Here is a 15,133-nt window from a genome sequence, read left to right as displayed (position 1 = left end):
CGCAGGCATTAGATTGTGGGCGTGTGCGCACGCATCAAACTGCGGGCGTGCACGTACGCGTTAGACTCTGGGCGTGGCATCTTAACCTGGGCATACGCGCAGATATTAGGCGGTTTGGTGTGCATAGTGTAACAGGCATCACATCAGACAGCGGGCGTGCATGCATCGGACTGAGCGTGCACGCAGGCATTAGTGGTGGTGGTCGCAGGCATGTAGGCGTCAGGAGGTGGTCGCACTGGTCGCAGGCATCAGGCGGTGGGCGCAGGCAACATGGGCGCGGGCTCGTCGTCGCTGTCGTCGGAGTGGACGCGCGTGAACCGCCGCCGCTCCAGCAGCCGTCGCAGCTTGAACTCGCTCTGAACGTACTCCCAGCGCCGCCGCCCGCCGCCTTTGCGCCCTAGATGTTGTACATAGTATGTGTCGTTAAATCTATTAATTAAAGTTGTTATCCTATCCTACTTCCTACTAATATTATAAAGGCGAAAGTTTGTATGTATGGATATATGTATGGATGTTTGTTGCTCTTTCACGCAAAAACTACTGAGCGGATTTTAATGAAACTTTACAATAATATAGCTCATATTAAGCTACAATTTGAACCGACTTTCAAAAAGGAGGACCGAGGAGGTGTTCGTTTCATTATGTTCAACGATTAGTCCGCGGTTTGTGAACGGATTTTCAATTTCTTTTCTTTTGGTGTACAGTATAGGGCATCATTCTAATTTGGTACCATGTTCACAAAGGTGACCTGATGAAGGAATCCATGAGTAATCGATGGAACTCCTCAAAATTTATATGGAAACATGTGCTGACTTCGCTTACGTGAGAAGTATTCCGAGCATATGCTACCAACAAGTAAGATTTTGGACCCAGCGACACCCACCCATGGTTCGGAAGGTGCTGAAAGAACTTCAGACTCTTTATAGATACTAGTTTGGGAGTTTCGGCGTTGTTTTAAGAACGGAAAGCATATGCTACTATGCAAATTTAATTCATCATCATCATCACTACCATAAACCATTAGGTATGTACTTACCATGCATCGTCCCATGATTATGAGTTATGACCCATTATTGGTACTTTTCATAGTACCTATTTTAGATCGAGACTCGAGTATGTCAAGTGATTTTAAAAAATCTATACTTACTGATATTATAAACCCGAAGAGTTTGTGTGTTTGTTTGCTTGAACGTATTAATCTCAGGAACTACTGGTCCGATTTAAAAAAAATCTTTCAGTGTTATTCAATTATTATTCAATATATTATTCAACTTTAGTATTTCAGTGTGACCTGTGTAAATGAATATTGGTATTTGGTTCTTCATTGTGTAGGTGTGTCCCACTTTTTTGCTTTTATAAAAATAATATAAAAGGGGTGCAAGAATGGTATCAAAAGATAACAATAAAAATAACAGCAAAAAATAACGTAAAATAAAAACACATAAAAACATTGCAAAACATATATTTGAAAAATAAGTACAACAGATCTATAAAGTAAATTAGGACATTAAAGTAATATAAATGCAACACAAAAATACTTAAGCACACATAATACCTAACTACTCATGGGTGTGAAACATTTTATGTTATAAAAGGAATAAGTACCAAAATATTAAATATACATTTATGCATTATGGTTTTGCAAATTTTATTTTTGCTAAGTAATTGCGTTTCAATCTTAACTACTTTATCTTTTTAGATGGCACATTAAAGCTTTCCACGCAAATTTTACCAAACTAATATCCAATATTGTTTTTCTATTTTGTACTTACTTATTATGTGTTGAACATTTTTTTTTAAGATTCGGTCTCAAAAATCTCTTAAGTTTACATTAAATTATATTTTAAAAAATACATTTTAACTACACTGAACAAAAATTTGTATAAAATCAGATCTCTTACAATAAATTATTATATTAAAGAAGCAAAACAAAACAGTTCAAAAACATAATGTTTACAAAGATTAACAAAAATGTAAATATTCGATATGCTTTCTAAACATGGACGTACATAATATTTTTAATATTTTAAGCGCTACACTGGACAAAACATTATCTGACAGAAATGTAATTCGCTAAAGTGGAATGTATTGTCAGTCTTGTAAGTAGTAACAATTTTAAAATATTTTCCTTTCCACTAAAACAGAAAGTACAGTCTGTCAAGAAAGCGAAGAAATTAAAAAGTGGCAATATCATAGTGTCCCCTTTTTTCTTAAATTGATTTGAAAGGAATGACACTACGATGTTGCCACTTTTTAATTTCTTCACTTTCTTGACAGGCTACAGATAGGTGTATTATTGTGTAATTAATAAATTAAAAGCAGATTTATGTGTCCTAAAATTAAAATAGGAACTCATAAGTAGTACAAAATAATTAATTTATCTCCCAATCGCCTGCCACGACGAGACGAATAGGTCATCGAAATGTTTTGTCTCTTTCGCTCAGTGTGATGTAAGCAGGGACAAAACTTACGGATAAGCTATTTGTCGCTTATTTAAATTATTAGGCAATAAAATAACATACTAATATGCTAAACAGCCATACAACGAATCTACTTTGTAAATGTTTTTGATTACCGGGTTCAGTATTCAAAACTGCAATGTGACATCGATTACAAATTTATAATAATATATTAGCTTCTTTTCTGGACTTTTATATTGGCAATCCAGAACGCTAGTCAAAATTCCAAGCATTACATATTGTGCAACATGGTGGGTTAGTTCCCAAACCATTGCGTGGTCGTGTGGTCATCGAAGATTCTACGTGACATAACATTGTGTATTCATAAAAAAAAACATTTTGAATTTGAATTAGGGGGATATTAGATTATCATTTATATTGGATCCGAGATCATTGAGTCCAATGATATTGGATATGATTCATTTCTTCCTTGATCATAGATTTTTGACATTTGCTGAGAGATTGGATCCAAAAAAATAAGAAGTAGGTGTTGCCAGTTATTTAGTATTAAAAGAGTTTTTAATTTCTTGTTCGTTAATATGTTTCAAATAATGTAATGTAATTATTTTTCTAATTTCATACTTGGATAATCTTGCTGAAATAACAAAAAACAAGCCATATTAAAAATGACGATGTCTTTTGACACATCGAATTCTCTGAGATCTAGTAACCCTGACGTCAATACCTGTCAGCGTTAGCGCTCTCCATTGGCTATTGAAACATATGACGTAAAATAGGATCAATGAAATATGATAATGTAATAAGCAGATATGATCAAATGATCATATATATTGGATCCTTTAAATGGTCATAGAAATGATCCAATATAAATGATAATGTAATACCCCCCCTTAGGAATTTTAACTTGGAAATCGAATATTTGAATATCGAATTTTTCTGGCGTTCCGAATACATCGTATCACTTTGATCGGTAAAGAATCTACAATTAGCTGTTTAGTAGCGTGGCGTATCTCGACTCACCGGCGTGCCGGGCGCGGGCGAGCGCTATGAGCGCGACCGCCGCCGCTGCCGCCCCCGCCACCGCGCCCCACGCCCCCCACGCGTCCCAGCCCCACCCCGCGTGCGTCAGCTTGTCCATCGTCACGTTGCCGTGGAGTTCTACACCGTAAGCATGAGTTAATGTAACTGATGCAAAATATTAAGCAATATTCCTCAATAGGTTTTAAGATTAGGTACAATTACAGAAGACACTTGAGAAAAGTTTTTTTACGGACGCCATATCAAGAAAGAAAATAGGAAGAACTGATTCATTAAATATTTTAGCTAAGTTAAGACGCGGACGTCACAATCAGCAAAAGCTGTGATTTATGAGCTGTTAGACCCACTGATATGCAGTTCGCGGCGTCTTATGGTAGTAATTACTACGAATAAAGATTAAAGACATAATATTAATATCATAAGGACTAGTATTAATAATACATGACTAGTATTCTACAAATAATATATACTTAGATCAAGCAAAGTCAAGAAGGATAGGCGTTCAGCATGTATGATTAGCATAGTAAAGTAGTAAATGTTTCGTGAGATACAATATATAAAAAGTTTCCAAAGTTCCATAAATCAAGACAAAGTCAAAAAATTTTGTTCAGAATTATTCATGATCATGAGTACCATCGAAGAAAATATAGATTCATAGGCGGATAGTAGACCTTTGTTATTTGGATGGTCTGTCAACTGTTTATGTCAAAGTAGTACTAGTTGTGATCTGTGTTATCGCGGTCCGCGACCAAATTCGTTAGTCCGCCATCTGCATATCAATCAACTTTTCAGATACAATTTTTGAACGACGAAAAAACTAAATCTCACCAACAGTAGCAGTGGGTTTCGCGGGAGGCGGCGTGAACGTATCGTTCTCGGTGAACTTGAGCACGCGCCGTTCGAGTTCTGCGACGTAAACTGCGCCGCGCGTGACGCACACATCGTGCGGGGAGCGCAGGCCGCCGGGCGGCGCGAACGTCGCGACGAGCCGTCCGGTAGTGTAGTCTATGACGTAGCCGCGCACCGGGACCGGCGGGTAGCCCGCGCCGTTCACCACGTAGAGACGACCGCCTAGAGTTATTGGGTTCGTTATTATTGAATATCAAACATAAAAAACATAACCACCTAAATGCCTGTCAGATGAGGCGTTTTACGCGCAAAGTCCATACGCGCATTTCAATTTCTATTGCATCCAGATACCGCGTTTTACGCGCGTTTTTATGCTACAAACATGGACTCGAAGTTATCACTCGCGCCTAGTTCTGGACACTGCAATGGCACCCAAGTATCTTGACTCGCGCGTATTGCGGGCGAGTCGAGAGTCCCGCTCATTGCAAGCGTTTTGCGCGCGAGTATGAAAACGCGCGTAAGCATCTGGACGCGATATCTGTAGCTCCTGTATCTCGGGTACGCGCGTATTTACGCGCGAGTCGTTCACTCGCGCGTATAACGCCTCATCTGGACAGACTCTAACCCTCGAATTGAGAAAACTCCACCCTTTTTGGATGTTGGTAAAAATAATTATTTTTCTGACATTTGTAAAAGCTTGGTGGTTACTTCTATATACCATCAAATTGTTAACACTTCTCCATTAAAAGCTTTTAAGTTCGTGACATTTGAAGACATGAGTGAATGAAGTGGTTTGAAAACTGTAGTTTTTTTTTTCGCGCTTTGCAGACGACGGGGCGGGGCAGGCCGGTCAATTTCGCCGCGAACGATAGCACAAACGGATGCGTGTCCGTGTGCGTTGGTAATATAAGATCTATATTACCAACGCACACGGCGGACAAAAAGACCGCGCCGCAGGTGCCTGACGGCTGAAATGTATCACGTGGACTCCGGCCTGACCGAGCAAAACACCTCACTCGGTCGGAAGATCTTCCTTTGTGGCGGCCACGCAGATCCCACAAATTAAATTGTGGTACAAAATATGCCAAATAATTTATACTTCTGCAGTACCGAACTGACCGCCTCCGCTCATCGTGTGCGCGGGTAGCCACAGACATCGACGGGCAGACGGGGTCTTTATTGCTTCGAGGACAAAAAACCCGCCCCGCCCCGTCGTCTGCAAAGTGCCTAAAGCGGCTGACAGCTTTGTTTTATGTATCCTTTTACATTGGGATTTGGGTAGCACTGAACAGGGTATACACACCGTGTAGCGGGCTATACGCGACGCTGAACAGGCGCTGGCCGAGCAGCCAGTTGGAGAAGCTGGCGCGGAAGGTGCCGTCGGTGGCGCTGTAGCATGACACGCGCCCGCGCTCGCGGTTCGCCACGCACAGCTCGCCGCGATCCTCGGCTAACGCCAGCGCGTGAGGCACCAGGAGGGAATACTGGGATGTGCCCGACACTGTATACAAAAAAAACTACTAAAACAAACCTTATGGCGAATAGGCTAGTGGCTTATATATTTTTTCTTATTGGTTAGTAAAAGAAGTCTCAAAAAATAATGACATTGGTGAAAGAGTGAATCTGATATCTTAAAAATCACATAAAATAAACCTTCCCAAAAACGCTCCATAAAAAGTGTCTAGTTTGTGTGCATCGCGGGAGAACTTTGTTCGATAGCTATGTTAAATATTGCAATTTTCATGATATATGACACTAAAGTGTCATAAATCATGAAACTCGTGTGACATACTTCATGGATGGTACGTACTTTGAAAATTGGAATCCCAGGCAAGGACATAGGATAGAATAATTAATATGAAAAAATTTATAAAATATTATAAATTATTACTATAGGACCCTTTATTTTATATGGTTTCATTTTATATGGTATATTTCATTGAGAGAGAAAATGTTGTCATACTTACATTTACCCCATTCCAGTAGTTTAGATCCATCGGGGGCGTATTTAATTATTCTGGCATTGCAGTAGCCATCTGCAACGAAGAATTCTCCGGAAGACATGACAGCAACTGACGTAGGCTTGCAGTAATGCTGATCATCATCACCTGGCTCAAACCTGAAATAGATGTCCACTTACATGATTTTGGCCTCAATCAGACTGGTATTTTTATTTCAGTAATCAATAATAGCCCTGTTAGGAGATTTTAACTTTTTATTTTTTTACCTGTTGAAGCCAATTTGATTACAGAGAAAAAATAAAAAAAAGTTGGTGTTAATATTTTTAAAGAAATAAATAAAAGTTAAAAGATTTTGAATATAGCAACACATAAAAACCCTTACTTCTGGCCCATAATGAATGCAGGAACTTTCTTTTCATTAGGTGTAAACTTGAACACCTGATGGAGAGCCACGTCGGTGACCCACACATTGCCCTGACCGTCCACTGTGATCCCATGGGGCATGTGAAAGCTTAAAAGATAAAATGTAAAATTAATTTACAAGAAAAATAATTGTACATAAAATGTACAATTATTTTTCTTTCTATTAATTTGATCTATTAATTTGATGCAGACATCAAGGAAAATAAAGGTTCTTGCAATAGTTAACATTTTTACAATCCAAGTGGAATAAAATGAAATTTAGTTTCCAAAGTTTAGATTTCAAACAAGAGAATGTATACTTCCCTGGTGGAATCTTGTGTGAATACATGTATACAGCTTATGAATGAAAAACACAAAACAACAAAAAATCAAACAATGCTTACAGGTTTTGTCCCCACGAGTCCACAAGCTCTCCAGTTTCATTGTAGACAAGGATTGTCGGCTCAGGTATTGGTGGTTCTCCGATGTTCTGATACACATTGTGAAGGTTGAAAGTCCTATCATTCCATTCATTGGCAGCTCGGTGGAAGACCAGCACATGGCCTGAGGGATCAATGGCTACACCAGACACTTGGCCCAGCTTCACTGAAGGATTAGGCCAATCTGGCACCCATTCCGGTTCTGAAAATGGTTGAAATAATGTTTAAGAGGAGTCCACACCGCCGTTTTTCTATACAAACGTTGTCCCCTGTTTCCTCCCTGGATAATGCCGGTAGAGTTATGATTTTTTGCCTGAATATCTATGGCCTCTATTAGCATGTCCCTATGTTTTCTTTTTTTCATAATTTTATTATTAAAAAAGATAAGAACGTCCAAAAACCAAAAAAATGGCCAGATTTTCCTCTGTGTGGGTGTTTGACACCCAGAAAACAAAACTGGCTGAAATATACAAAAAAAATAAAACATAGGAACACAGTTCAAGCCTTGCTTTAATTCCTAATGAAAAAAGTACTTAAATCGGTTAAGTTTTGGAGAAGGAATCAGCGGACAACGAATCAAAGATTTTCTGTTCTTTTATTAGAACGTTTGTCGTATTGTCTCTATCGCGCTCTGCGGTGGGAGACTTGAGATTGGTGAGACAGCAATACATTTTCAAATACCTATTTTCAATTTCTCTCACCCCTGGTGTATCGTCTTAATTAGATATAAAAAAACTATTTTTGAGAGGGCCAGACAAATGGTCAAAAATAATAACGTCTTGGTATCCCAGAGGGGCAAAAAGAAAAAAGGGCAGACCTCTAATAAGAATTTAAGCTAAAAACACGACCAGTTTCGAAACAATTCTACTAGGCTTAGTTAGCAATATATTTTCTAAGTCAGTATAGGCTATATGTTAGACTTTTCTTTTATAGGTGCATAATGTTTTGCACATTGGAGTAATATATATAATATCTAGCATCAGCAGAAAATGATCTAAATCTTTTTTTCCTACTACATTATGTAATACCATACCATATAAATAATTTTTAAATTTGCTGCGGTTCGCTTGGTTCAGCTTTCGTTGGCCAGACTTTAGCTAAAATCATTACTCTTCCTATTGGTTTCGCCAGAATCTGTCAGAAATTCAATGGTCAAAGATAGAGTGGATACATACCGTGTTCCAAATTTTGTAGCGCTGCGTTTATGTTAGCATATTGCTGTCCATCGTAGTCCACATCGGGATAAAAACGATCCGCATTAAACTGTTAAAGAAATAACTTATTAGAACCGAGTATTTAGTATCAAACACTGTTGATATTATAAATTATATTACCCTCCGCGCTGTAATGAAGTTTGTAAACCAAAACAACACCGCTAGCACTGTGTATACGCGAGAAATAGGAACATTGAAAATACGATAAACGTTCATTTTCTTCTCTTATATAAAATAGCTACTGATGAAGTAGAATAAAGATTTAAATATAAATTTAATATAAAAATTGAGGAATATAATAATTTAGTACTAGAAACAAGAAAGATTACGGTAATAAATTAAAGAAAAATTATAAAATTGAATCAGCCACAAGTAGAATCTCACAAACATCTGAGTTCTGACATTGACATTTGACAGTATTTTTTTTTAACGAAAGAGGAATGTCAGGAATGTGTGCGACAAAGTGTAATTGCCATAGGCTACAAAGCATTGCTACAAAGGAAAAATACAGGCTAATCTGTGATACAGGCTAATCTGTGATACAGGCTAATGTGTGATTCAGGCAAATCTGTGATACAGGCTAACAAGTAACAAGCGAACTCGGAATAGCCTGATGTGAGTGCAGTGAGCTTGATTAGAGTTCCTTACGTTTAATAACTGAAACATTCCAGCATAGTTTCGTTTTAGAGTAAAACAGAGTTTTTAGATTAGAGCAAATCTTGTCGCTGACACTCAGGCCTCAGCCATGACTTTTATTTTATCGGTCCAAGTCCCAAAGCTTCTCAACGTTTGTTCAATAGCCTACTTTCCCAGATGTAATACTATCAAGCTTGCCTAATCCAGTGTCACTTATATGTTGCTAAAAAAATTAGTAATGGATTAAGCTGATATTATACCCTTTTAGCTACCCTCTTCTGGTTAGAAAATCCCAAACAAATATAGGAAAATAAAAGTTACTTTATGCTTTACACTAAGTATATTTTATATGCACATAATATTTGCGCATATACTGGCCAGGTCATTTTCGTTAAACCTCGGCCATTCTTAAAATTATCATACGATTGACGTAATAATATTTTCAAGTAAAATCCCACTGCAGTGGATCAGACGAGGGGGCCCGCAGTGGCGGGTGTCATCTCCAAACTCCTGAGCAGCTGCTTCGCCTGCAGCTGAGTTCTCTTGCTCTTTTTTACATCTTGATTCGAGCATTTTTCAATGTCATCAAACGAGGAAATACGACGTTGCAGGTCTCTCATGACTCGGCCCATCGCCGTCTTAGTCGCGGGGTCGGCGGGCTTGGTGTTCTCCAACCGTTTCTTGAAAAACATCAGCTTGCTCTTCGTATTCTTGAAGAGTCTACGTTTCATTTTGGATAGCTGGCTCCCGTTGGTCTCGTCCTGGTTTACCTCCTTACTTGGAGTGAATTGGTCGCCTCTGTTTTGCGAGATATCAGGGGTCATTTTCAACTTCTTCCTTTTAACTTTAGTGAGTGCCTTCACGGGGCTCCTGTTGTAGTACATATTGACGAGCTGCTGGTAGTCGTCTCGGGGCGTCGTGAACAGGGTGTGGAAGTGTTCACCGATCTCCTGGCGCAGGGAGGGCGGAATGCTCTTGTTCCTGTAATTGGTGACCTTCTCCTGCAGCGAGCACAGCTCGTTGACGTGTTTGGTGCCGTCTGCGAGCCCTGCCTGGCCCAACAGCACCATGTTCAACTTCCTCTGCATCATCCTGATGTTGCCTCTGTTGTTGGAGAGCTGCTTGGGGCTGACCACGTGCTGCTTCATCAGCTGCTGCTGGCGATTCTGGAGATAAGTTAACTCCTTGTAGAGAGCTTTGGGGTCGCCGATGTCTGCTTTCAACGACTCCAGCGCACCCTTAATTTTTCTCAGCACGTTGTTTCTGTTCTTGGGAATATTGTCGCACATCGTCTGCTCGTCGACGTCGGCTGTGCTATTGGCGTCGCTCTCGGAGGCGCGGGGCTCCTTGGGCTGCTTGCTTTTGATCCAATCCCTCAGTTCAGTTTGGAAGACCTCCTGGTTGCCAACGGTGCCCTTAATACTAATGTAGAAGTTCTTGTCCGTATTCTCCACGACGATTTTATTTCTAGCGGACGCCTGTTTTAGCCATTCACACCCATCTGTCGTTTTTAGGGAGTCCACTATTTCATTGGTGATGTATATTCTCGCTGATGTAATCACTTCGCTGGTGTCAGACACCTCATTGTCCTGAATGACCTGGCCTTTCTCGTCGTGATTACTCGAGGACACGGCGATGTAATCCGGCGGACTGTCGCTTTCCTTTTTATCGGTACTCTGCTTAGCTTTATTGACTTCAACACTGCTGTTTTTATTTTCTTTGGATTGAGAATTTTTCCTTTGTTTTTCACTTGAAGTACTTTTAGCATCATCAGGTGTTCCCAGATTGCGTTTTTTGTTCTGGAACTCGTGGGAAACGGGTGACTTTGACTGTCGTTTATTACGGTCGGATTTAGGCGTATTGAAGTCGTTCTTCTTCTGTTGTTTGTGTTTGTTTGACTCTGCTTGTGGTGCGAGGTCTCTGGTGGGTCTATAGACGGGTCGGTACATCACGACATAGGGGGAGTAGATGGGCAGCTCTCCAAAGGGTATGGAGAGCCGGCATGTGTGTACAAGATGTCCACGCCGCGTGCAACCACTGCAGAACATTTGATTTTGCCTCTTTGTTTGCCTGTTCTCTTCCAGAGGAACGTTTGAGCTTATCTGAAAGATGAAAATAGTTGTTATAACGTATAAATAATAATTATAAAATATATTTTCCAATAACTTAAAGAAGATAAACATTGAGAATATCAAAAATTTCAAATATCAAGATATCAAGATGTGTTCATATGACTTATAACAGCAGTTAATTAAATACCTAACATTTTTCTGTTCAGCAGGGTTGTTTATTATTTGGTTCATAGGCAGTTGACTTACCTATGACATTTGATCTGATTATGTCAATTCAATAATAGCATTGATAGCTGTCGGATGGGTTTGACACAATGCGACATCTGCCTATGAATCAACTTCTCTGATAGTACATACGGCTCGGCCAGTACCGGCTCAATACTCACGGTGTTGTGGTAGCGGCGCCACACGTCGGGACAGTGGCTGGCGGGGTGTCCGTGCTGGCCACACTCCGCGCACCGGATGGCGTGCCAGTTGCAGCAGTTGCGGCACATCGTCGTGTACACGTGGTTGGGAGAGCCGCACTGATAATATATATATTTATTTATTTATAAATAAGTAATAAAAAACTTGGGCACTAACAAAAGCTCATACAAGTATGCTGGAAGTTGGACAGAGGGCTATGCAGAGGAGTATGATTGGAAAGAAAAGGATAGACAAAATAGAAAACAAGGAGTTGAGAAAAATTACAGGTGTAACTGATGTAACATATAAAACAAAAAAACTGAAATGGAAGTGGGCCGGACATGTTTTGAGAGGGCCAGACAAATGGACAAAAATAATAACGTCTTGGTATCCCAGAGGGGCAAAAAGAAAAAAGGGCAGATCTCTAAAAAGATGGGAAGATGAAATAGTACAAATGGTTGGCAAAATGTGGACTAGAGTGGCATGTCAGAGAAGTGAGTGGAAGCTGTTGGGGGAGGCCTTTGCCAAGAGGCACACAGAAACAGAGACCGCGCTACCGAATAATAATTAATTTTAATATTTGCAATGTATGTAAAATAAATGTATTGTTTTTCTGATTAAAGGCTAATAATAATAATAAAAAAGTAATAAAAATAAATTAAACTGGAATTTAGTATATAAGGGGTTTCGGGGGCGATAAATCGATCTAGCTAGGAATCATTTTTAGAAAATGACATTTTATTCGTGTTTTATCGAATACCGAGCAAAATTCGGTCAAATAGCTAGTATATGTTTATTTCTAAAGTTTATTTTATGTCAGTCATTAACTCATTACTCATTAGGTAAATATCAAAGTGTTTAGGAACTACTTCTTTATCAAAATTGTCATGCTTGCTTGACCAAAGTGAGAACTATTCTGGAGAATAGTTCTGCCGTAAACTCGCAGGGCGTATTATTGCAAAAAACCTTGATTTAGCAATATATATAGATATTATATAGATATATAACAGAAAAAAATATACAACGCCACTCTTGCTTTATCTAAAATGGATGCTTGTATACTTAATTGTTGTATTATTAGAAGACGCGGGAACTTACATTAACACATATCTTCTTGGGACAGCGGGGCTCGTAGTGACCGATCACGCCACACATGTGACAGATGGGCGTCTTTAGCCGACACGTGTCGTCGCGGTGACCAACACGGTTACACACATTGCACCTGCAATCACAATAAAACAAATTAGTTTATCGCGCAGAAACCGTACATTTTTCCGGGACAAAAAGTGTCATAATATGTCCTTTCCTACTAATTCCTCTTCCCTTCTACTGCAAAATCGGTTCAGCAGTTTGGGGGTAAAGAGACAAGAGACTGACAGACAGACACACTAAGTACCACATTTGTAATATTAGTATGGATTACAGATAAAACAGGAGAGGAAACTGGTACATAAATTATAACATATCAGAGCATTAAATATATAAAATTTTGTTGTTGCAATCATTCTAAGGCAACTGGTCACACAAGATTAGCAATAAAATGTAATAAACAAAGACATGAAATCAGGTGAAAGAAAAAATAGAGGTAAATAAGGAAAATGAAGACAAAATAATATCTATTTATAAGAACTGTTTAGTAAAAGTTGTTATGAGATAAATTATTGTTGACAAAATAAACACTTACATTGTTTTCCTTTTAGCTAATGCTGGCATTCTATCTTTTGGATCTATAGCCCATAAGCTTTTATCTCCTAAAATAAATTAAAAAAATTAAAATAACAAAATGCAATTGTTATGAAATAAATTATAACCAGCCTACAAGCACAAAATATTTTTTTTTTAGGCATCCCATATTTTGTAATATGTAGTTGGTGAATGTTGATATATATTAAAAGAGAATGTTACAAAATTACAAGGCAAGACTTGAAAAGCATTATGGCATAAATAATTTAAAAACCAAAAATATACTAACTGGACATATTTTTCTGTATTTCACGGTGATTAAAGTTCTCCCCACCCCAACTTTCGTTGTAAAACTTCTCCATTTCAGCTCGTAGAGCTGTAAGAGAGTATTTGCGTTTCTTGGCCACCTTGTTCCCTTTGAGATTGTCAAAATCGAGATCCTCGTATAAGATAGCTGGAATTTTGGTGGACCCACATTTTGAATGGTAGCTTTCCACATCTAAGCCTTTATCCAAATGGTTCTCAATTGTAATAGTGTTGTCAGAGAAACCAGTCACATTAGCCATCACAATACTCTCCTCTATGTTGACTGATTCATCATGCCTTGATTCTGTTAAATCGATTACACTCTTTCGTCTCTCAGGAACTTTTTGTGGAGTGACAACATTCTCAGTTTCCGATAAATGTTCGGAACTATCCACATCGCTTACCATAATGTCATTGGATTTATTGAGGTTGGCTTGGTTTTCAGAGTGATTGGAATCAGTTTCATAAACATCTGTGCTCGGCAGGCTTCGGTCGGTAACTTTGTAGCTTGTCGGTTTGCTAGTCTCAACAATAGACTGATTGCTGTCTGAATCGTAAACATCTGCACTCGGAATACTAATGTGTGTGACTTGATATGACTTTGTTTTTTGTTTTTTATTTTTTTCCTTAGGTGTTTTGCTCTTAGGTGTTGCAAAACATTCATCGAGTGTTGTTGATTTAGTGGATACCGGAGTTGAGGTGGCATCTTTAGTTTTTCTTTTCTTTTTATTTTTCTTGGCTGGGGTCTGCTCCTGATCAGATCCTAGAGCGGAGTATAGTGTAGTGGAATCTAATGTGGAGTGATTGTTCTTTGATGTTATATTTAGTGCAATACAATCTCCACGAATAAACTCATCTGAAATGGAGGAGACAACCGACGGCACAGGACTAGTGACTCGGTCTGCTTCACTTTTGAGTTTCTCATCTGCCACCTTATTTTCTTTTGTGGGTTCTGTGTTGGTGATAACGTCTTCTTCATCCGAGCTCTCGATGGTGATGGTGGGTTTTGGTGGTAATTCAACCTCAATAACCTCATCTTCGTCGCTTGTTTCTAATTCCACAACACAGCTTTTTACTTCGGTGTCCAATATTTCGATGGTAGGCTTCAAGTTGGATGGTATGGGGAGTTGAAACATCGACAATTTACCATCTTGCTCTGATGAAAGTTTTTCGTTGCATTTTGTCTCTGATTTGTCAGTTTCCTTTACATTTGGAGTGTTCACTTTGCTGTACGACGTGTTAGGCTTGTTGTTGTATGACTTGTTGTAAGATGTAACATTTTCGTTGGTGCGCCAGTATCTACGAATCGTGCTCTGCTGTGCATTATCAAAAATAGGTGTAGAAGACTTTTGGTTGGTAATATCCGGCTGCGTGTCGTCTACATAATGCAGAGCAGCATACATACGCTCCTCTAAATCATTTTCGATTGGTTCCTGAAAAAGGAATTGCAAAATCAACGTGTAATTCTCATTTGTACATGACACAACAAAAGTATAACCTTACTATTACTTTTCGAAAGTTTACGTACCTCTTCCATTTTGTGGATTTGTTTAGGCGCATCAAAATAAAGCAGGAATTGGACATAATCGAAAATGAAATTAAAAAATGAACTTAATTTTGTGGAAACATTACAAAACAAAAAGAATGTATTTATTTAGCACACGTCGGAGTGACAACTGACATTCTAATTAAGTGTTGCCATTTTAC

At 38.9% G+C, this 15,133-nt stretch overlaps 1 protein-coding gene across 1 annotated transcript; it reads right to left on the bottom strand.

Moving 5' to 3' along the window:
- Positions 1-248: 248 nt before the first annotated feature.
- Positions 249-15,106, bottom strand: LOC121730726. Its single transcript, XM_042119866.1, has 15 exons — positions 14,955-15,106; positions 13,410-14,859; positions 13,122-13,188; positions 12,536-12,659; positions 11,419-11,556; positions 9,431-11,062; positions 8,445-8,546; positions 8,286-8,373; positions 7,075-7,312; positions 6,651-6,779; positions 6,275-6,426; positions 5,611-5,808; positions 4,287-4,529; positions 3,441-3,578; positions 249-397 (listed from the first exon to the last, which is right to left on the bottom strand). The coding sequence occupies exons 1-15, from the start codon at positions 14,961-14,963 to the stop codon at positions 249-251; spliced, it is 4,857 nt and encodes a 1,618-aa protein (XP_041975800.1). The 5' UTR covers positions 14,964-15,106.
- Positions 15,107-15,133: the final 27 nt, after the last annotated feature.

Source organism: Aricia agestis, chromosome 9 (assembly GCF_905147365.1).
Source record: "Aricia agestis chromosome 9, ilAriAges1.1, whole genome shotgun sequence".
NCBI classification, from domain to species: domain Eukaryota; kingdom Metazoa; phylum Arthropoda; class Insecta; order Lepidoptera; family Lycaenidae; genus Aricia; species Aricia agestis.
This window is presented reverse-complemented; position numbering and strand designations above follow the sequence as displayed.

What these genes read in the sequence shown, in the direction of transcription:
- LOC121730726 (XM_042119866.1), bottom strand. An exon ending in GCATTCATTATGGGCCAGAA is followed by an intron (nt 6,427 to 6,650) that starts GTAAGGGTTTTT and finishes CATCTATTTCAG; the next exon opens with GTTTGAGCCAGGTGATGATG. An exon ending in GAAACCCACTGCTACTGTTG is followed by an intron (nt 3,579 to 4,286) that starts GTGAGATTTAGT and finishes CTTACGGTGTAG; the next exon opens with AACTCCACGGCAACGTGACG.